At 46.3% G+C, this 23,774-nt stretch overlaps 1 protein-coding gene across 5 annotated transcripts in view; it reads left to right on the forward strand.

Moving 5' to 3' along the window:
• The window catches only part of LOC119184566 (monocarboxylate transporter 12), a 249,508-nt gene that overhangs the window by 102,509 nt on the left and 123,225 nt on the right, over positions 1-23,774 (forward strand). For 4 of the 5 annotated variants that reach the window (XM_075888709.1, XM_075888707.1, XM_075888706.1 and 1 more), the window contains 2 exons: positions 11,232-11,375; positions 13,972-14,760. In XM_075888709.1, the coding sequence (XP_075744824.1) occupies positions 11,232-11,375; positions 13,972-14,760 (933 nt within the window). Of the gene's footprint in view, positions 1-11,231; positions 11,376-13,971; positions 14,761-19,039; positions 19,943-23,774 lie in introns of those variants that run through there. The other variant, XM_075888708.1, reaches the window with a different exon arrangement.

The following is a 23,774-nucleotide window of genomic DNA, read 5'->3' on the forward strand; positions in this document are numbered from 1 at the left end:
AATGATGGCGACCACCTTACCCTTCAAACAGACCTTAACCTAATTAGTGACTGGTGTGACGTGTGGTAGATGTCTCTTAACTCCTCCAAGTGCCGTGCTATGACCTTCAGTCGTAAACACAAAAACTCCAATTATTCTTACTCTACTAAAAATGATACAATAGTGCAGTGCTCTTCTTACAAATACTTAGGCGTCAATCTAACACCCAATCTTTCATGGTCGGCACACATTAGTGTTATTTGCGCGAAAGCCTCAAAAACATTAGGTTATCTCCGTCGTAATCTGCGAAAGTCTCCAACAAGCATCCGTAAACTGGCCTATTTCACTTATGTACGCCCCCAGCTGGAATTTGCATCTTCAGTCTGGTCCCCTTTCCAAGATTACCTGACCACATTGCTAGAGTCCATACAAAACAGAGCAGGCCGGTTTATATCTCGCAATTATAGCTATCATTGCAGCGTAACAACATTAAAACAAGAACATTCTATTTCGCGATTGCACGTTCGTCGCTCTGTTGCACTGTTACGTTTGCTGCATAAATATATTCACAGCACAAGACGTTCTACGCTACCCCTAACAGCACCATTGCGCATGTCCAGACGCCTGCACAATCACCTTAGTTTCACTCGCATTTACGGCAAAACGAAGGCATTCAACTTATCAGCGCTTCCTAAGGCCATATCATTATGGAACGACCTTCCCGACTGCATCGCCTCCATCACCGATCCAGATTCTTTTCGCGAACATGTGTGTAATCATTTTTCATCGCACTAATAGCTCTAACTTCACTGATGTTTGTAGCTGCAGCTCTGCCACTCACCTAGTTTCACACTTATCTTTGGTTCTCTTTAGTTTTTGCTGTACCCACCGTTGTCTTGCAATTTATATTGGTAACCGCCTTCGTACGGCTAGCATTATGTGTGTTTGGAAAATGCGTGTGTATGTTGTACACCTCGGCCTTCCGATTTCTCTTTGATTTTTTTGTTGCTCAGTTGCACCGCCGTTGCTGCTCACTTGAATTCTATACCTACGCCTTCCCAATTTCTTTATTGTGTTTCATTCATGTACCTTGAATTTCTTGTTATTCAAGCCTTCTGCATATCGGTAAACATTCGCGTACTACATTTGTTTGAGTGTCAGTGACTAGACACGCTTTGTCACGATGTTGTGTTATTTTCTGTGTATTCCATGTTATTTATGACCGCCCTATTACTCTTTGAAGTTTGTACCCCCCTTACTCAATGCTCTCACCGAGCTTGTAAGGTATCATAAATAAATAAAAAAGCTTGACTACTCGTGGCCTGCGTGTAATCTTAAACATAACAATTTATAACAACCTCGAAACTGGCCAAACATTCTGGTGCTGCCTGCGCTAAGCGGTGCTTACACTTTTTCTAGTCTGCTCTTCCAGAGGTGCATTGAAGTACGGGACGGAGCACTTTTTAATAAATGCGAAGCAACTGTGAGAGTATCTATCTATCTATCTATCTATCTATCTATCTATCTATCTATCTATCTATCTATCTATCTATCTATCTATCTATCTATCTATCTATCTATCTATCTATCTATCTATCTATCTATCCATCCATCCATCTATCTATCTATCTATCTATCTATCTATCTATCTATCTATCTATCTATCTATCTAGCCGCTTACGTTTGAATGCTCTCATTGTCACCCCCTTAACTTTGTGTAAACCAAAATTGGCATGGAAGGGTAAGATGGTTTAACGAATACGATGCCTGGTGAAGACATGAATAAAAGATTGGCAGATCCCACGTGCAGTGGGAATCGATGATATGCGAAGCACGAATGACAAATGTTGACATGTCCCTTTAAAATCAGCACAACGTTACGAGATGGAGGTAAATGATGTCGCACATGACTTCCGTGTCATGATTATCATGTTTTGATGTTTTGCTTACCTTCGCCGTCTATTCACCTCACGTCATAGCAAATTTAATATATGTGGAGCTAGCGAAACGGCCACGAGCACGCTATGAGCGTGGCATGTTGTCATGTTCTTACATGACACGCGTGTCAGGATTATCATGTTTGCACCAGTCATATATTTCGTCATTCATGACGTCATGTAACACCAAATTTTATATATGTGTAGCTAGCAGAACGGCCGTGAGCACATCATGAAGGGCCCAATATATTCCAATGTAGCATCGACGAGCACACGCTGGGCACAGCGACGCTACGTAAGCAAAATGCGAGCACTCTTTAGTCTGACGCCAGGCGTCAACAGCATCCCTCGGCACAGCCTGACGGCAACCGGCGCGAAATGCGACATGCTGCATTTCGCGCCGATGTGTTAGGCCGACGAAACTGCTTTTCGCTCTTTTCATGACAGAGAGATGCTGGGCACGCTGAAACGTGCATGCGTCAAAGCAACGCAGCGCGCGCCTGCGAGTATATGGCAGGACCGGTGCCTGGCGTGGTAACGCCGGCGTGACGCGACGAAATGAACGCCGGTGAGCATGCGCACCGCGTCATGTCGAAATGTATTGGTGCCTTGACTGTGGCATGTAGTCATGTTCTCTCATGACACGCATCTCATGATTATCATGTTGGCACCGGTCACATACCTTCGTCATTCATTGGCGTCACGTAATACCAAATTTGGCATATGGGAAGCTAGCAAAACGGCCGCGAGAGCAGCATAATCAGTGTGGCATGTAGTCATGTTGTTACATGTCACGCATGTCGTTATTATCATGTGTGGATGTGTCATCTACCTATGTCATCCGTTCGTGTCTCGTAATACCGAGTTTGGTACATGTGAAGCTTGCGAAACAGCCGCGAGTGCATCATGAGCATAGCATGTAGTCATGTTATTACATGACACGCATTTCATGTTTATCAAGCTTGCACCAGTATCATACCTTCATCGTCGATTCTCGTCCCATAATAGCAAATTTGGTATATGTGAAGCTAGCGAAACCGCCGCAAGCGCATCATGAGCGTGGCATGTAGTCATGTTGTTACATGACGCGCATCTCATTATTATCATGTTTGCCCCTGTCGCATACCATCGTAATCCATCCAGGTACTGTGATACCAAATTTGGTATTTGTGACGCTAGCGAAACGGCCGCGAGTCCATCATGAGCGTGGCATGTAGTCATATTGTTACATGACACGCATGTCATGATCTTCATTTTAGGGGGTGTCGCTTGTGTTTGCCATGCAATCATGCCATACCATACCAGTTTTGCAACATGCTATGTGAATGAGACTACCACAAGAGTTGCAGAACCTGAAATGTAAATCATAGCATTCGTCACAAACATGTCATAATTTTTATGTTCTGACTAGTCAAGTATGTTCTTCATACAGTCATGTTATGCCATACCAAGTTTAGTATCGATACCATTATCGAAACGGCCAGGAGAGCTAAAAGTCGTAGGTGGCTGGCTAGATTAGATAGATAGATAGATAGATAGATAGATAGATAGATAGATAGATAGATAGATAGATAGATAGATAGATAGATAGATAGATAGATAGATAGATAGATAGATAGATAGATAGATAGATAGATAGATAGACAGACAGACAGACAGACAGACAGACAGACAGACAGACAGACAGACAGACAGACAGACAGACAGACAGACAGACAGACAGACAGACAGATAGATAGATAGATAGATAGATAGATAGACAGATAGATAGATAGATAGATAGATAGATAGATAGATAGATAGATAGATAGATAGATAGATAGATAGATAGATAGATAGATACGCTCAAAGTTGCCGAAGTTCGCTAAGAAATGCTTCGCATTTAATATGACAATCCCGTCGCTTACGTCATCAAACACTTCCGGCAAGACAGTGGCCCATATTCACGGGCAAGTATGTGCCACTTATATGCGTGTATGTACCAAAGGTGCAACCCGACGATTGCAAATAATAAATGTCAGGGTCCCAACTGGAAGCAAATAAAATATTCTGCGTGGCAATGAAGCGTTGTAGCGCAGAGCTATGCCAGGTCTCGGAACTACTTTTCAAACAGATGCTTATCTTGTTGAAACGTCAATAATGGATGCAGTGCTGTCTATAAACTCTTACAAACATTACATATTGTCACGTCCCTCCAGGGCGTGTCGACAAAGTTTATAAGACGTCTCAGCAACAGGGCTCTAACCACGCGTCGGTTGGGCTTGTTTGCCAAAGCGGGGGCCCCACGTGCACTTCTTTCTTCTTTGTGGTGTGAGCCTTCACCATGGCATACGACCCACTACTAGAAGTAGGTGGCAATATGTACTCCTTTGACAAAGCCGTCACGTCGGGTTAACGTCAATTGTGGTTAGGTGCCATGCGCTGAAGTTGATTTATGTATCAGTTCCAGGGCCAGATTCTTTGCGAGCATTAGCGCTTCATATCAGCTTCTAGTGCTGCTAATACGCAGGGTTCAGTTGGCATCGTCGCGCACGTGCAAACAACAGGTTATATTGTCACGGGGTCATGACGTGGCCGAATACAAGATACTTTGCGTTGGAATTTAACTGTTTATTTGGGCGAACCTGTGCCCGGTAAACGGAAAGTCTGATTACAGTAGCAGTCTTGGACTGATAGCGGCGAACGGAGCGTCGACCGTCGATCAACTACTGAAAGGGGCGAAGCGCGTCGGCATTTTTACTCTTGCCGTCGAATATTCTGGCGTTATCGCTGGCGGTGGCGTAGGTTCCAGAATAATCTGTACAGTTCGAAGAGTAGGCGTGATCTTATCGAAATGATCTACTACAGTCCGGAAGCTTCTCGGAAACTGCAGGTGCGGTTTGCGCCGAGAATTGTGTATTGTTTTGGGACAATATCACAACTTGGGAAATGAAACGTGGCATTGCCCCCCCCCCCCTCTGAAAAAGGCATCGTCCCGAGGCTTTAACTAAAGATGAAGGTACAACCATAATGCAAGAAAGTACAAAGAATAAATTACGATAAAATAATAATACAAAGAACACTGTTTCAGTTTGTTAACGCGCATGAAACGGCTTGAGGCGTGCGACATGGACGACTTCAGGTCGCATTCGGCGTCGTTGAGAGTCGCGATGCCGTCGGGGACAACCTCGTAATCAAGTGGGCCGAGACGTCGAACCACCCTGTACGGTCCGAAGTACCATCGCAGAAGCTTTTCACTAAGTCCACGTCGGCGTATCGGCGTCCACACCCAAACACGTTCACCGGGCTGGTATTCCACGAAGCGTCGTCGAAGATTGTAACGGCGGCTGTCGGTCGCCTGTTGATTTTTTTATACGGAGACGCGCGAGTTGTCGGGCCTATTCAGCGTGTTGAAGGTACTCACTCACATCGAGGTTTTCTTCGTTGGTGACGTTGGGTAACATGGCATCGAGCGTCGTTGCCGGGCTCCTTCGGTAAGCGAGGTTTCGCCGTCAGGGGTTTGCCTGGTTGGCGTTCTGTTCGGAAAGCTTCGTCGCGGCGTCATCATCGTCGGAAGATCTTCGGTAGTTCGTCGCACAGCAACCGAACCTGCATTGGTTGCTGCCCTTAGTTTCCCGGATACGGGCTAAGAGACCGGCCCCACGTTGACCAGAGTGCTGCCGGTGGTGCGGTGACGTGCGGAGGCTGGGCGACGGCGAACGGGAAGGGCTTCGTGGTGTCCACTGAGTTCCTGTCAGGTAGTCAGCGATGTCACGCGGCCGTTCACCTGGCTGTGGATGCAGTGCATTGACGGCGAAGCCACGCAGTCCCATCTGTCGGTACTAGCAACGGCGGTATGTGTGCCCGGCCTCGCCACAGTGGTAGCAGAGCGGGTGGTGGTCAGGGGTGCGCCAGACGTCAGTCTTCCTCGGCGCACTGCGCTAGGGCGCTGGCGAACGGTAGGACGTCGGTGGGGGTGGTGGCGGCGGTGGCGTCTGGCGACGGAAGTGCGATGGGGCCGTGTTTTGGCGTGCGCGTAGAGGAGGGGCGTGGCGGCGGGCTGCAGCATCATAGCTTATGGCTTGCAGCTGAGGCTCTTGAGGCTGAGAAACGCCCAGCGATTGCTGGATCTTCTGGCGTACGACTTCCGCGATGGATTCCACGTGAGGCTGCGCTGAAGGAAGTAATTTTCGCAGCTCTTCTTGCACGATTGCTCGGATCGTCTCACGCAAGTCAGTGGTTCCAAACGCTTGAATGCCACCGTAACTTGTAGACGAGAAGCTACGGTTATATTGCCGCGTGCGCATCTCGAGCGTCTTCTCTATCTTAGATGCTTCTGAAATGAATTCGGCGACCGTCTTTGGCGGGTTTCTGATCCGCCCGGCGAAGAGTTCCTGCTTTACTCCTCGCATGAGCAGACGGACCTTCTCCTCGGACATGTCAGAGTCAGCGTGGCAGAAAAGTTTAATCATATATTCCGTGAATAGCGCCACGTTTTTGTTTGGCATCTGCATGCGGGTTTCGAGAAGAGCGGCGGCTTCCTCCTTGCGCACCACACTTGCGAAAGTAGTGAGGAACCTGACGCGAAATACGTCCCACGTTGTAAGGCTTCGCTCTTGATTCTCAAACCAGGTCCGAGCAGCATCTTCTAAGGCGAAATACACATGCCGGAGCTTGTCATCGTCTGTCCAATCATTGAAGGCGGCGATGCGGTCGAACCTTTAGATTCAGCTTTCCGGGTCTTCCTGTGGCGAACCGCGGAATGTTGGCGGCTCTTTGGGTTGCCGGAGCAGGAGTGGTTCAGGCTGCAAGGGGGCGGTCATGGTTGCAGTAGTTGATGTCGGGATCCGGGTCTGCCTGGCTGCTTCAAGAAGGGGCCCGTACTCTGGTTTAGTGCCCTCTGCCTGCGGCTTTTTCGCTGTTCAGGGTTAACGTCCGTGTCTTCTTTGCCGCTTGGGCTGGGGTCGCGGCTTGAAGAGGGCGTCCGGAACATCAAAGAAGCAGCACCTCCACCAGATGCCACGGGGTCGTGACGTGGCCGAAGACAGGAGACTTTGCGTTGGAATTTAACTGTTTATTTGGGCGAACCTGTGCCCGGTAAACGGAAAGTACGATTACAGTAGCAGTCTTGAACTGATAGCGGTGAACGGAGTGTCGACCGTCGATCAACTACTGAAAGGGGCGAAGCGCGTCGGCATTGATACTCTTGCCGTCGAATGTTCTGGCGTTATCGCTGGCGGTGGCGTAGGTTCCAGTTCGCAGAGTAGGCGTGATCTTATCGAAATGATCTACTAAAGTCCGGAAGCTTCTCGAAAACTGCAGGCGTGGTACGCGCTGAGAATTGCGTAGTGTTTTGGGACGATAAAACAACTTGGGAAATGAAACGTGGCAATATAGTCATCTACAACTCTTCAACATATGCCTGTGCGTGCCACATTTGTACATACATTTAACGTCATTTGATGATTTCTCGCTCAATAAAAAAATTGCAACATGGTCACCTTCCCTCCGCATGCTTCGCATAACGTCGATTCCCAGGTACGAAGGATCTGCCGAATATTGTTTGTCATTCTTTGTTTCTTGTCATCACTCCTGTCTATTTTTTTTTCACGTGGAGCCACTTCCCTTTCAGATGATGATGATCACGATGATGATGATGATAACCATAAATATGTATGGCTCACGCCCACTCTTCTGGACTGGCCGAGAAATTAATTATTCATAAGACAAAATGATCAGATAAGAATTGTATGACTAATGAGTTATATATTAGTTAAACAAAATAATGACGCTAATTTAGATACTTCAGATCAACACCACTTTGATTCATTTAAAAAATTTTCTGCCGTGGGATGGAGGTCTCACTGATAGTGACGGGCTCCCAAGGATAGAATATTTAAAATTACGAATTCCAATCTGGTTCGAATAAACATCCTCACTAAATGAAGTAGATGCATGATAATAAATATTTTCCAGTCGTTTCTTCTTTGTTACAAAACTAGCAAAGAGGGGAAGGAGTCAAGTTAGCTCTGTGCGTATAAAAATAGTTCAATTTCGGAACATGATTGATTGATATGTGGGGTTTAACGTCCCAAAATCACTATATGACTATGAGAGACTCCGTAGTGGAGGGCTCCGGAAATTTCGACCACCTGGGGTTCTTTAACGTGCACCCAAATCTGAGCAAACCAGCCTACAACATTTCCGCCTCCATCGGAAATGCAGCCGCCGCAGCCGGGATTCGATCCCACGACTTGCGGGTCAGCCGCCGAGTACCTTAGCCACTAGACCACCGTGGTGGGGCAATTTCGGAACACGACAGCGTAATTCTATGAGAGTAACTAGACCGCTTTTCGTGTTGACCAGTAATTTTAAGGCCAAGGGAACAATAGGTGTCAATACTCGTTTAGGTAAGTGATCAATGACTTCACCGTTTCAAGTTATTGCTCACTTTCTCAATCTGTCACAAATCATTAGGACTGCTGCCAAAATATTTCAGAATATCAGACCATTGAGAGCACCTTTCGACGGAGCGCCCGCTATTTCGTCATTTTCATTCATATTTTTATGCTTCTGTGGTCCGGTACCCCAAGATTAATGTGAATATAGTCAAGTGATTAAAGAACAAAAAATAAAAAGATTGTGACACTTGATGAGGATAATAATAATAATAATAATAATAATAATAATAATAATAATAATAATAATAATAATAATAATAATAATATATTTAGGGTTCTACGTCACAAAGCCCAGCGGTAATTGAGCACCGCTATTTTTAGCGACACACAAATAAAGGATGGCCCCACTTGAGGTTGATGGGCTCGGTGTTCCTAATGTCGTTTCGCCGAAGAAATTGATAAAAAATCGGGAAGTCCTTATAAACACTAACAATTGAATGTCTCGGAAAAAATAACGATGCCGGCTCTTTCTTCAGAATGTAGCTATGATATTTATTTATATTTATCCACTCTAAATGCATCTGCAGAAGCTGGTTTCTTACATGCTAAGGCGAAATTTTGCATAATTCAGATATACATCGTGAAAAAAAAATGTTTTTTAAAGTTTTGTCTTTCATTACCGATGCAAGGAACTTCTGTCAGTTCAGCAGTTAGTGCTCCAATGAGTGTTTCTGCTAAGCCCATTTACGCTGTATGAAACTGAGGTCAATAGGATAGAAAAATCAACTCTGACTAATGAATACATGAAACTTATTTTTTTAGTTTTATAGAATTATCATAGATATGTAGGAATGGTTGCACAGTTAGTATTCCTAATCTGCACAAAATAGAGGACAACCTCGCTTATAAGTAGAGGGTATTATTGGCTATGAATTTCGGTAATCCAAAGAATAAACTTAGGCCTCCCTTTCCAAGAGTACTAGAAGACGCAATTTAAAAGCAGGTGCACCAAAATATAAAACATGTCCAAATTCTAATACGAGGCTACACCGCTGGTGTCCAGAAAAGCTGCGTGTATGTAGATTTTGTAAAGCATAGTGTGCCTCTCCGTATCCCCGATCAACCGCTCCACATCCTTCCTAGGACTCCCAGTGCCCGTTCTCCTTTCTTGGTCGTATGCCGAAGGAGGTGGTTATCATAAGATATTCCCAGATATTTTACAGAGTCCTACTGGGGCATGTTCAGCACGTTGCTAGTTGTTCTAATAGTAACTGGGTTGTCCAAAAATAAAACTATATTTGGGCTTTTTGAAACAATAAAACATAAACGGATAGCCTGCAACCAATTTTTGATGGCTCACTTATACGTATATATGTAGGCGAATATATGATTAAGGTATATGACTGTCTGAAGCAAAAAATTTTATATCATCTGCATATAGATACGTGTTTACTTCGTCATGAATAGCGCTTAGCAACGTATTAAAAAGAAGAAGTGAAATAATAGCTCCCTCACGAGCTCCTCGTAGTCTGGAATGTATATTCGTGAAATGACACTTTAGTAAACAATAAAACTCCCTCCTCAGTTAAAACCCCGTAAACCACCTCATTATATAATTAGGGGTATCATAAACTTTCAAGTTATCCAGTAATATTTATGTTCTACTCTGTCGTAAGGTTTTGACTGAGGATAATATTGTTGGTTTCTCTCTCTCTTTTCTTTTTTTCTCTTCGCTAGAGCGGGTAGGGCCTGCAGTGCGCGCAGCACGTGGACCCGACAGCGTCGACAGGCTGACCTAAGAGCGCTTAATCGCAGGCTTGATCACGACGTAGTCTGAGGTGCTGTTGAATGGTTACTTTAAATCGCAATGTGACTAAACTCCGAACCAAACTTGATCCGTACCGGCCTTGATCACGACCAAAAATGTCCGTGTGACACCAAGATCAAGATGCGGTTTAAAGCAAATCTGACTGCGTGCGTATTCGATTCCCATCCGCTTCGACGGCGCCAAGCTCGAGGTGGCAGCCACATTTTGACAAGAACTTAATTTTTAAAAATGCATATCTTTCACTTCATTTACATGCGCTCCTTTATAGCGTTCTCAAAGTTATCTAGTTTTACCTTGACGTAGCGCAAGGAGCAAGCGAGCATCGCTTAAGTAACGCATACACAGAAAATATGGTTATTATACAACCGCTATGTCCCGTTCGTACCCAAGCACGATGCCTGACGCTCGTTTAACATGAAACTGTGAAAGCAGCATGCCTGTTTAATATCCACACCGAAACGGCTGTGCATAAGCTAAAAACAAACACCCTTCCTTTGATACACCAAGGGTGTTTATATATGACGGCCAGGCATTTCGTGCGGAATGCTGCGAGCTGTCTGGCACGCTATGTCCATAAAAACTGTTAATGTATTGCCTGTCGTCGCCGTTGAGATAACGCCGACACACCACGCTCTTTTATCTGCGCACTGAGAGGAAAGAAACATCTCATTGTGTGTGCACTGTTTCTTTTTATTACATTTCATTTAGTGCTGCGTCCCTGCATAGAGCATGGCGCGACTTCTGAATTCTTTACCGTCAATACTCCACGTGGTGTCGTTCACGCGAACCAAACCACTCGTGTCCAGAAAAGCTGGATATGTAATATTCTTTGTCATACACCTGGTCTATTTACTTATTCTACACCTCTACTTCTTATTCTGGTTGCGCGGATAGAAAAACCGAATGGGGTATTACGTGAGCACACATAACAGCGTTTCGGCCATTTTTAGTGTACCTCGTCACATGTATCAATTATTTGAAAAAAAGTATTCGACAATTGCGAGCAGTCATTAATGTGCCATCGCATCACGGAAATGGGTGGGTGTGCAAACATAACACGTCAACTGAGAGGAGCGCCAACATTCATGCTCATGTGGCTTCACGCAGATCCGATTTTCGGCTACTTGTGTTCCCGTTTTTCCTGCCGAGCGGTGCTTCTGTGGTGTGGACTTGCCGGCCCACTTGGAATTATCCTGTGCTATTTTGCTGCTAATGTCACCTTCATCGCTGTCTCCTACGGAATACTTAATGGTGCGTACGTGTTTGAAAGACATTCTCGAATTACGAATGGCAGTATCTTTTTAAAAGTCGGGGCTTCACCTTTAAAAGTTGAACGCGATAGCGATATCCTATCCCTATGCGTACTCAACGCCTCCTAGATTTCCCGTGCCTGCCGGATTATCGGTGGTCACTTGGGAAGCGGCGGTCGTCGGAACTACGGTGGTGGCGCCACTCAAGTAGAGGTGTCTTCAAATAGGTTTTTACGTTTTTGGAGCTTATATGCAACAAAAATAACGTAAAAAGTTTTTAAAAGGCGTAAACGTAAATATAATTAATCTTACGTAAGTGACGCCGCCATTCAGCAAGCAACTTTTTTAATGCAAGGCACCTCCTAAAATTAATTGCAAACGCCAAAATTGCCGATCTCAAAGGCCAAGAACAAATACTCTTACTCCTACGTAGGCAGCGCCGCCATAGATGACCAGCGTTTCGCGCTCATCCGGCAGGCACAGGAAATCTAGGAGGCGCTGGCGTACTTCAAGCACTTAGTGCATGAAATCTTTCGAACTTGCTATGCACCCACCACGTGGCCTTAAAGAAGCAGGCGCAGTAACGTGTGTCCCTTTTGTGGTGGGTTCACTGGCTTTAAACCACGAAGTCATTAGGATAATCATATGTTCTGACGCTCGATGGCAACGTACGCTTGTATCACGCATTATTAAAGCAATATTTCATGTTTCATTATGCAGCATGTGTAAAGGACGCGTGTGTTTGTAAAGTCTGAAAGTTACATTCACTGCATTTTCTAGAAGGCTACTTTCACTGTATTCACAATCATACGCGTGGCTGCGTGGTAGAAACGACCTTGGTTCGATCCCCACTTCAACGCGAAGTTTTTAGGGACGAAGCTTCTAAAGCCATGGGTATTTCCTTCCTCTGTGACCAGTGCGTAGCCACCTTTGCGAACTGTCCACTACATCGTCCTTGCAAACATTCCACTATGCCCCATCACCTATCCTCCACTTCACCGACCATAAAGCACTTTTGCAAATAGGAACAAGATAAAAGTTGGTTTGTGTAATATACGCACAGCCATACATCTTTCTAACGGTACTACGGGCTAACTTTCACGGGGAGCCAGCATGGTCGTTGCTTGTCGGCGACATTTGCAGGTTTGTGTGTTGGCATTGCGCAGCTGTGTTGGCAAATGGCTGCGAATCACTCAAAATAGAAGTTGATTTGTATCATATACGCACAGTCTTCCGTAATGATGTAATATGCTAACTTTCACGAAAGAGTTACGGTTTACCGATGATCTCCCCCTCTCGAGATTCGCCCACTTATCACCATTCATTCCTTGAATATGGCGTGATTTTTATTGTTAGTCGTATTTGCATCTTTCTCATTTTTTCGGTCACGCACAAGATGATGATTTCTCGCTGACAACTAACAATGCCTACTCCGAAATTTCTAGGAAATGAGCTCTCTGAGCCATCGCAATAATGGATGGGTATTCTTACGAGACCCTCCGTAGAGACTATTCAACAATCGACCACTTTCACACTATCAATCAATCGACAGAAAAATGCTCAAGCACTCTACCTAGGCTCGAAAAGGCATTTGATTCAGTAAAGATATCCGCAGACACTGCGGGCGTCGACGGAGCATATTTCGCGTTCTACGTGAGCATACGGGCGTGACACTCATCGATGTCAGCGACTGCTTGCTAGTCGGACGAGTCCGCGCCAAACCAACCTTGGACAGGCGGTTGTCGAATCACAGACCGTTGCGCGTGCGTCAATTGTGGCCGAAGATACGTTGACGGAACTCTCGTCGAAAGCGGGGGTCGCGGACGCTCCAGGAGACGAGGCACTCGTCATGCGCTCAATTTAGGATTGGCCCACGCAGCGGCCAATCCTACAGTAGCGCCATTTATTATACTGTTCGAGAGATACTGCCGGTTATGCCTGACGTGGGAGGAGCTTTGCCCATAGAAGAGTGTTTTAGGGGAGGGGGTACGAATTCAATAGTCGATCTCGCGCCAAAGTAATGACCACAGTAACGAAGAAAACACACAAACAGGACGGGCGCTAAATAGCAATTGTTTCTTCCTCGAGGAAATCCGCTTCTTGTCAACGCATGCGTGCTCGAGCCATCGTTTACCTAATCACGCACGTCAACACCGTAAACGCTATGAGGGGAGTCCTCGCCTTAGCTGCAAAGGCCGGAAAAGTCAAGAAAAAAACAAAACGAGGGGGAAATGGAGTGCACAAATTGTCAGCAACGTTTGCAATTGAAAGGAAACCTTTCAGGCCATTTTCTATGTGATGCCAGAATTCCACCGCATCGATCTCCAAAACTAAACTGAAATATAGTTTTTGGTTGATGCTTCTGTTTCAACACATGGCGACTACACGGGGCACGAAAACATTTCTTCAGAACAGTGACGCCTGAGTAAAAAAAAAAGAAGATGTGCGTGTTCTGAGACTTCTGTTTTAGAGCAATCGTGGCCGAGGACTATGCGCTCTGAGGAACAAATAGTGCCAAATTTGGCTTCGAAAGCATTTCCCGTTGCACGGTAGTCGAGAATCGATGAGCACACCTCAATACTTGGTTCGCTTCGCAGGTGTCAGCATTTCTGGAACGCTGACGGCACTCACGGTTGTTCTGGCCCAACATTTCGACAAGCGGCGAGCCACCGCCTACAGCGTTGTCTTCACCATCTCCGCCTTGAACACGTTCGTGCTTCCCCCACTCGTGGAGCTGTTCCTCTCCACATACGGACTGCACGGGACTTTCCTCGTGCTGGGCGCCATTTGCCTGAACGCCTTTCCGGCAGCAATCGCTATAGCCAGCCCGCCAGAAACACGAGGCGCTTCACCCGAAGAGCTTGTCACTCTCCGCGATGACTGCAAGCAGAGAACTGCAGCGGAAAAGAGCCTCTCGAAAGAAGCGCTGAAAAACTTTGCCACCCTACGCTTCTGGGTGGATTCCCTGTCCTTCTGCGTGATGTATCTGGCCCTGTCTCTGTACCTGACCCTGGCCGTTGATCTGGCCAAAGACAAAGGTGTGGACATGACTAGCGCTGTCTTTCTCCTGCATGCCTTCAGTGTCGGCGACGTGGTCTTCCGTGGCGTCTCCGGATTCGTGCTCGACTCCGGCGCGCTCACCTCAGACGGCGCCATGCTGCTAGGCTTCGTGCTCCAGACTTCCGCACTCGAACTTCTGGCGTGCAGCGCCAATTTGCCGATGCTACTCATTGGCTCACTCATCCTGGGCTGCGGCAACGGACTGCGCATGCCAATCGCCGGCGTCGTCCTCATCGGTGATTTTGGGCTCAAGCTGCTCCCTCTGGTGTTCGGCGGCTTCGCACTGGTGTGCGGTCTCAACGTGTGGGTCCGCGCACCTCTTATCGGTCAGTCCATCTTCTTTTGTACGAATGTGCACACCCACGTTGCGATGATGATCATGATAATAATAATAATAATAATAATAATAATAATAATAATAATAATAATAATAATAATAATAATAATAATAATAATAATAATAATAATAATATAATTGAATTATTATTATTATTATTATTATTATTATTATTATTATTATTATTATTATTATTATTATTATTATTATTATTATTATTATTATTATTATAAAAAGAGCTTGCGTCGTTTTATAATAATATAAAAAGATCTTGTTCTTAAGTTATAGCCAATTAACCAACACGTGGCGAACGGTTGTGAAACCAAAAATATTGGGTGGTAATAAAACCTGGTAAGTTATTCAATATCAGTGACAAAAGTTGTAATTTTCCTGCTATATTTTAGTTTGATAAGTATAAACTTATTTAGAGATAATTTGTAAGGCTTTTTTTATTTTCAAACGTTGATTTAAATATCCGTGGAGGACGCATGGCACTACAATCGTCTCTGTTCACTTTGAGCGCGCGATGTCCTAATCAACAGGCTGTAGAACCGCTCAGTTAAGTTTTCCAGTCAGACTGCAGCCCCAGAATACATAGCCTAGTGGATAAAAAAAAAAAAAATTGGCAGCATATCCACGGAGTGAATGATGGAGAGTGGGACGAAGCATTTTCGGTCCATTCGTTCTTGCTTCCGTCCGTCCATGCGTCCGTCTGTGTGACCATCCGTGCGTCCATCCGCCCGTCCGTGCGTGCGTCTGTTCGTGCATCTGCCCCTGTGTCCGTTCATGCGTCTATCCATGCATCTTTCTGTGTGTCCGTTCGTTCATCTATTCAACACTCCAAGTACCACCATCTCGCATCTTTTCATCATATATTCCCCATATAGAAGCACCGCCATCCAGCGGACATTCCAAGGACGAAACGAGAGGTGGCACACGCACACTTTCTTACGACTTGCGCTTCGGGTCTACTTCCCACCTTTAACCACCTCGAGTTCATGGTATATACTAGTTCACTGTATTCATGCCACTGCGGCCGAACGCTCGCTAAACCTTTCGAAAACCAAGGAGGTTACGCCCAGCGAGTATAACGTAACAACCTTTACTGTCAAATAGTGCTCAATGTACATGCCAATGGCTGCTAATGGGAAATGAGAGACAGGAGAATTCGGATTTTACTTTCTTACGGCTTGCGCTTCGTATCTACTTCCCACCTTTAATCACGTCGAGTTCATGGTATATACTAGTTCATTGTATTCATGGCACTGTAGCTCGACGCTCGCTAAACCTTTTTAAAATTAAGGAGGTTACACCCCAGCGAGTATAACGCAGCAACCCTTTCTTGTCAGATAGTGCTCATTGTACATGCCAATGGCTGCTAATGGGGATGCCAGCGTGCGCGTTAACTAAAAGCCAAATGCTCCTGTCTCTCATTCCCCATTAGCAGCCATTGGCATGTACATAGAGCACTATTTTTTTATTGTTCAACAACGCACAGAAAAAATCTCTCACTGGCACCACCTTGAAAGTCAAAATGTTATACTTGTTACACACTACAACGGCTACGAGGGACAAACGGTTGTGTTGTATTAAGCTTCGCCCCTAAAATCAACCTTAAAGGGCCACTCACCAGATTTCACAATCTTGAGCTGACAAGCGCATTGCGTAGACGAGGCGTTCATGATCACGTCTGCCAAAATTTGCAACGCTACGCGCCGCGGAGATGGGTCAAATTACAAGATGAAAGCTGCTCCTCATTTCCTCTGCCGGCGCATGCGTAGAGAATGAGGGCATGACGTAGGCGTAGGAGTGGTCCAACGTACACGGCAATGCAGTGACGTTGGTCATCTACGTAGACGAATATGCTCTGACGTTTTCAACAGTATATCACGTGACAAGGCAAAAATTATTTAACACAATATGCGTAGTTTATGTATTTGTTGGTTTAAGAGATGAATAAAACTTGAAATAAATAATGAGACGCAATAAAACTTGTGTGCGTTTTTTTTACATTTTTTCCCGTGAAATGCTACGAGATGCGGGACTAATGTGCCAGCGTTTCGCATGCGTTCGGTTCCCCACGGTCAGCGATTGAGCAGACGACTGCCGTGGAACGCTCCTACGCGTTCGCGCACTCATTGTGCTCATATACTCTATCGCGTCTAATCCAGCGTTTCCAAACAATTGATTGATTGATTGATTGATTGATTGATTGATTAAAACTTTATTTTTGTCCTGAGAAGACGCAGGGGAGACCCCGCGCCACCCGGCTAATCTTACGTTGGGACCGTCAAGCCGAGCTTGGCGGCCCGTTCACGGGCACTCTGGACAGCCAGGGTTTGATCCTTAAGTTCGGGGCTGCGTAAGAGCGCAGCCCACCTGTCCTCGCTGAAGGCGGGTCCGATGGCTTCACATTCCCACAACACATGATTAATTGTGGCTAACAGTCCACAAGTGGGGCAATCCGCACTTGGATACCGTTCAGGGTAGATGGCATGAAGAACCGCAGGGTTAGGATACGCACTGGCTTGTAATAGTCTTAGGGTGACTGCCTGCGCCCTGCACAAGGCCGGGTGTGGGAGAGGGAATGCCCTTTTTGACAGATAGAAGTGCTTTGTTATTTCGTTGAACGTAAGTAAGGGTTCCCAGCGAGGCAGAGGGACTGTGGAGGCAGCGCGGTCAGTGAGTCCTCGCGCGGCCTCGTGCGCCCTCGTTCGGGTTAGAGGTAGAGCCCTTAATCGACCCTAGGTGAGCGGGAAACCAAGTTAGAGAATGGGGCGTGATACTCTTGACGCTTTGGAGAGTGTGGAGGGCCTGAGGGGCCACGATCCCGGTTTCGTAGGCTTTGATAGCCGCCTTGGAGTCGCTGTATATTGACTCTCTGCGACTATCTAGCATAGCCAGCGCGATTGCAACCTGTTCAGCTATCACGGGCTTCGATGCGCGTACTGTGGCGGAGCAAGTGAGCCTGGAATTTGAGTCGACGATGGAAACAGCGAATGCATCTTGTTGGACATATGGCGCAGCATCCACAAAGCTTGCATCAGTGGTGTTGCTACAGACGTGCTCGAGCAGAGCTCTACCCCTGGCCCTACGTCGTCCGACGTTGTGCGCTGGGTGCATATTGCGGGGAATGGGTGCGATGTGCAGTTGAGACCCGGTGTTTCTGGGAATCTGCATGGAATCGGGGCACTGGTCAATAGAGTTGAGGCCCAAATCATCGAGTATCTTGCGGCCCGATTTGGTTCCGGAAAGCCTGAGCAGCTGTGATCGCTCTTGCGCCTCGATTATCTCTTCGAGTGTATTGTGAACACCGAGCTTGAAAAGGTTTTCAGTGCGAGTGCTTACAGACAAGCCGAGCGCGAGCTTGAAGACCTTTCTTATGAGGGAATTGAGCTTACTTCTCTCTGCAACATGCCAATTATACATGGCCGCCGAGTACGAAAGGTGGCAGAGCACAAACGCATGTATGATGCGGATGAGACTGTCTTCCTTGATACTCCGGTGTCTGTTGGTGATCCTCCGGATGAGGCTGAGAGCACTTTCCGTCTTGGTAGTGACCTGTCTGAGTGCAGCTCCGTTAGCGCCGTCGGACTCGATATACATTCCCAATATTCGGAGCGAATCCACTCTGGGCATTGGGGACCTGTCACCAATGTTCCGAACAATCCCACAGAAACAGACAAAAGACCACAAAATAACGCTGGTGAACAAAGCAACGCCACTCGTGGGCACGGGAGCTGGGCTTGTTCGGGCATGTCATGCGCACGTCACTTGTTGGTCGTATGTCGGGGAGTGCGGGGAAGAGATTTGGCTTGCGAAGGCTACGCGGAGGAGCGGCAAGAGTTTCGATATCGCCTCCTTTCACCCTCGTTTCGCGCCGCTTCAAAAAACCTAATTTCTCCGCTCGTAATGAACTGATTCGAGAAATTTTTGTGGCAAAGCGTTCCTCATCGGTCACCGAACAAGTTCCACTGTCTAACTAAAATTCAGTATGGGGCCTGGTCAGTGGCCCTTTAAGAAGGCGTCGATAAACTGGAACGTGACGCGCGCGTCTCGCGAACTGCAACTGTCGGTGGATTCTGGCCAGGATACATGGGGGACGCGCACACGCGTCTATTTTCTGCATGCCCCTAACGGCGAACGTAAAAGACTTTGAGCAACGCAGCTACCTCTGGTCAGTGTGCGGTGTCTATTTCTATTATAGTGAATGTGGCAGACTTGCGGACAACGATGCAAGCCACATCAGCAAGCCTGTTTCTTTGCAGCTCAACAAATTAGAGGCATCCTATGTGTCATCTTCGCCCTGAGAGTTGGTATGGTTTCAACCGACAGATTGCAGTAGGCAGAGGATCGTACAAGCACAAGGGAGGCCTTTCGAATGAGGTACTTAACAAAGTGAAACCTGTGCATGCTGACCTTTGCGGATGATTTCATGAAGAAGTACCTGGATGAGAAACGCCAACGAGAGTTTCAACGGCATGATTTGGCAACGTGTTTCTAAAGACGTATATGTAAACCTGCCCATCCTGACTATGCAATGCTGTGTGCTACTTCAATGGTGGTAACAAAAGTGTAGCAAATATTTTGAGAAACGCAGGCGTCAAACCTGGCGGCCGCACTACACTATCCTGCTACACGATGGACCAGCAGCGTGTGAAGAAAACCCATCCACTGGCGAAAGAAAAAAACACCGGAGGAGGGCAGCAACAAAAGCTCAAAGAGAGGACGTGGCATCTAAGGAGCCTGGTGAACTTTGCATGAAACTTTGTTTGTACAAGCGTTGCAAAAATCGTTTCACTCACAACTTGATTGTCCGCACTCTTGTGTGGCGTGAACAGTCAAGACAAATAAATATTTTCCAATAAATTTTTCTGTGGTCATTTCTTTATTGGTGGCCTGTGCAATAAACTTGAATCTTTAAAAGCTAATTATGCATTCTTATGTAAAGAATCTTTCTTCCAAGCACCGCTGAAAAACAATCACCAATTTTTGTTGTTGTCATTGGTATTTTTACTGTAAATTTATTCCCAATCATTAAATGGCAGAGATCCTTGTTCAATGCACAGATTATCAGTTTAGCTAGTTTTGTGCCACAAATTTCATAATTGCAGCACTCCATTCTCAAGCACTGACTATTCCCGTAAAGGCCAAGTGTGAGGATTGCTTTGTCAATAACGAATCCCGTCACTTTTGTTCGCACGCAGAAGCGATTGTTTATAAAACAAATAATTGAAATGATTGTTTAAAAGCTACTTATAGAACGAAAATGTAAAGGCCTAATTCTTGGAAAATTGCAAAAAGATGTAAATACCGACCCAGAAAGGAGGAGAGCCGTCAGGCATACGTTCGTTCGCAACGGACGAGCATTATTAAAGTATCACAATATTCTACACGGGGACACAAAAAAGTGACACAGACAAGTGCTGACTGGCAATTCAAATGTGATATAAGACGAAAAAAAATTATATACAGAAAAACGTTGAAAACACAAAAGCAGGACAACATTTCTTTCAAAGGGATGATTTTTTGAGAAAAGATCATTTCTTCGTCGGGTAGAAAATCGTACTTCATAATGCGAAACCTACAAGCACAAAGTTATAGACGAACAATTTCACAAGTAAATCAAAGGTTCGCTTGCTCATGCACTGCAATCATGTGAAAGCCTCCAGACGCCTTTCTCCGCTATTGAACGTCATTGCAATTTTCAACAATATCAAGCGAGCACTGATATGGTAGCTTTTAATATTCTCGCGAAGTAACGATCGAGACGACGCACAAGCGCACAAAACACCATAAACTGCGACCACCGTCTCATACGCTGTTTCCTTCAACAGATAATAAATTTGTAATCTCTAAGTAAACAACGCTGTACAACGCAGCACATCTCATAAATGACCAATAGATTTGCGCGTGCGTGTTGTTCGCCGCCAACTAAAAGTGTCCTCCAGCGTCCTAGGCGAATTCCCTTTCTGTTTAACTTTAACAGATAATTGCTCCAAGAAATCACGATACGCCACGAAATCTCGCCCACTGCTCACTGATATTTTTGTTCGTTTGCCTTTTCTTTAGTGCGATTTATTTTGTTATGTTCACTTTCACCAATATTATCGATGTATCAGCGGACCCTTCAATTGATCTAGAAAATGTCCACTTTTTGCACTCTACTCTGGTCACTGAGCGAAGAAGTTTCGGTGAAGGCGCATTTTTGCCGTAGCAAATAACGGTTTATTTGGCTGTTTCTTGAAAACGAATCTAGAGAACGTTTCCCTTTGTGCTCCGCATGAGCACTGAATATGATGGGAAAAGTCACATCTTCATAAAGGGAATCTTGATGGGATGCGAAACAGCAGCATTGCGTGCGGGTTGAACGGCGCTAAAGCGGGTGCTGTGGTGTGCGCTGGGAGATTCTTTTAAACAGATGGCTGACCTACAGGTCTTCTTGTTTCTTCAGAGTGAACACAAGCGCTGCAATGGAGCTGGCGCACGTTTTGCCTTGACTAACACGACATCGTGGTCGGTGAAGTACTTGGTGAGATGTTCCTGCAGACATTCCACGTCGAAGTTCACAAAGACCAGATCGATGAACGTTCTCCCATCGCAGTTGGGTAGTTTCCGTTTCGCCAACTTCAGCGAGTGCACGTCACGCATGTAACCGACGAGCCATTCATTCTCCTCCGCTGACGTCAACATTGAAGCCTCCCACGACACGCCTCGTCGCAATCAGCGTCTCCTCCAGACAGCGCTGAACCTGTACCTTTGGCAGGTTAGCAGCGAGGTACAATGCGAGGATCGCGACGTCACCGATGCACACGGCAATGCACTCGGAGCAGGTGCTTCTTCGAGGGGTTTTGGATCGCTCTTCCAGGTCGCCTCCGGATCGGCTGGCGGAGCCCGGCGCTTGCGGGCGGGCGCTTTGGCGGAGGGTGCGCGGCGCTTTCGAGACGTTGCCGATAACGTTGTCCACGACAGTGGCGCCGAGAATTCGCCGGCATTGGCCATCCGCTGTCAGCGCTTCCGCTGGGTTTTCTTGGCTCGCCTCTCGTCGGTATTACCCACGTGCCGTCTACATACTCGAACGCGATCGGCGTGCCTCATTCGCACCTCGTCGGTGTCGTTGCTCTTCCACTGCCGACACTCGCGTTCGGCTTCCTTGACTTGCGCCTCGTTGTTGCTGCAGGCGCGAAGTCGCTATTCGCGAACGCGATCGGCTCTGCTAACCCTCGCAATGCCGGTGACGGCCGGGTTAGGCCAAATCGTTTCGGCGCAAGTTTCGGTGGGCGGTGGAGCTTCGCTTTCCGGCGTCCGTTCTATCGCACATAAACTAGCCGAAATAGTGTTCACTAGATGTGAGTTCGAACATTGCGAGTGGTGGAATGGGTGAAGCGAGAGAGAGGCGTTACGCGGCAGGTGAGGGAAAAAGTGACGTCACCACGCACTGCGAGGGAAGGCGTGACCTATTTGGCACCACCCTAACATCTGCGCCAAGTGGAACACGGTGCGGTGCGTTAGCGTGGAGACACGGACGGACAGCGTTACACAGGCTAGTCAAAGAGCTGCTTCGCATTTTAAACCTCCGGCAGATAGTAGCCACCTGCAAAAAACGGCGCTCACGGAGCTCTATATGGTGCTGGAACAAGGTCAGGGTCAGCTTTCGGGGCCTTATTCTTCAGCGGCGCACCCCGATCCATCAACTCGCCCAGAAGAGCTGCTTCTTCAACAGAATGGATTTCATGGTGGCCTAAACGTTTCCAATGATATTTATACTGCTCATAATGGCGGTTGATCTAGTGTCATGATGCCAAGTTCTTCCAGGTGCACTCGCATGGCATGGAACGTGTTTATGGGCGACAAGTCATGTTGAAGACAGTAGAAGCCGACTAGAAAAGGACCATCCAACCCAGAGGGAAATAGAATTTGATTGATTATGAATGCTTCACAACACACTCGTCCTGCATTCCTTCACAATGATTCTTGGTTATCATGTCCCAAGCATACAGACCTTATGCCCCCTGACCCTCACTTGCTGAACGAAGAGCCGGGGATCGCACCATGGAAGACATCCCAGTTGTTACTTCAGTGAAATATGGTAATATTTATTGATGCTTGTGTCTAGGCATCTGATTTACAGGCAGACCTTATAAACATAGTGATATAAATAAAAAAGCTTAGGACTTGAATGTAATACGCATTTCATGAGATCTGATTGGTAGAAATTCTGCTTTTGGCATCACTGGGTGCAAAACATTCAGAAAAACTACAATTTTTCAGTTATTGGCCGGTTCAATTAATACGGACTTGGGTTCACGCAAGTCTTCGTTTCATGAAAAAAGAGCGCTTCTTGGCCAGCACTTGGTTTCTTTACACCTGGTTCAAGAAGCCCACTTTCGTCGAGGCCCGCAGCATCTCTGACCAGAACCATTGTCATGAAAGCATTCGACCAAGGCAACGTCGGTTGTTTCTCTTTCTTGCTCCATCGCCAATGCACCCCTCTTTTCTGCACGCATGCGGAAACAGTGATTTGTTTTATAGTACATACCAAACCTTTCTGCAATGTCACCCCTTGCGGCGACATACGGGTCACACACTCTCTCAGGCTTCTTTAGACCCTCAAGGTAACATCCAGCGTAAAGACTGGGTTCGCATGACAGATACATCATTTGTGTCCTCATGCTGCGATCACACCACTCCCAGACAGTTTCGCCGGTAATTTCTCAGTTGTTTAAAAAACGTTATCTAGCCCTAAAAGTGCGTGGTTTGTGGGTAGAAACAGCACGTGTCTGCTACTGCCAGCACACACATTAAAATATCATGTTTTTCATTGCCGACAATGTGAAACATCGATCGAGTGCGTGGCTTCACTTTGCAGTGTATATATACGTATTACAGAATTACGCTTACATCAACGTATACCGTCGTATACATACGGCAATGTGGCGGGCTTCGGAAATGTATTTCGCATTAACTCGGGTGTCGTTGTCGTCTGCTTCACACTGTAATCGT

This window comes from Rhipicephalus microplus, chromosome 3, assembly GCF_043290135.1.
Source record: "Rhipicephalus microplus isolate Deutch F79 chromosome 3, USDA_Rmic, whole genome shotgun sequence".
In the NCBI taxonomy this organism is placed as follows: domain Eukaryota; kingdom Metazoa; phylum Arthropoda; class Arachnida; order Ixodida; family Ixodidae; genus Rhipicephalus; species Rhipicephalus microplus.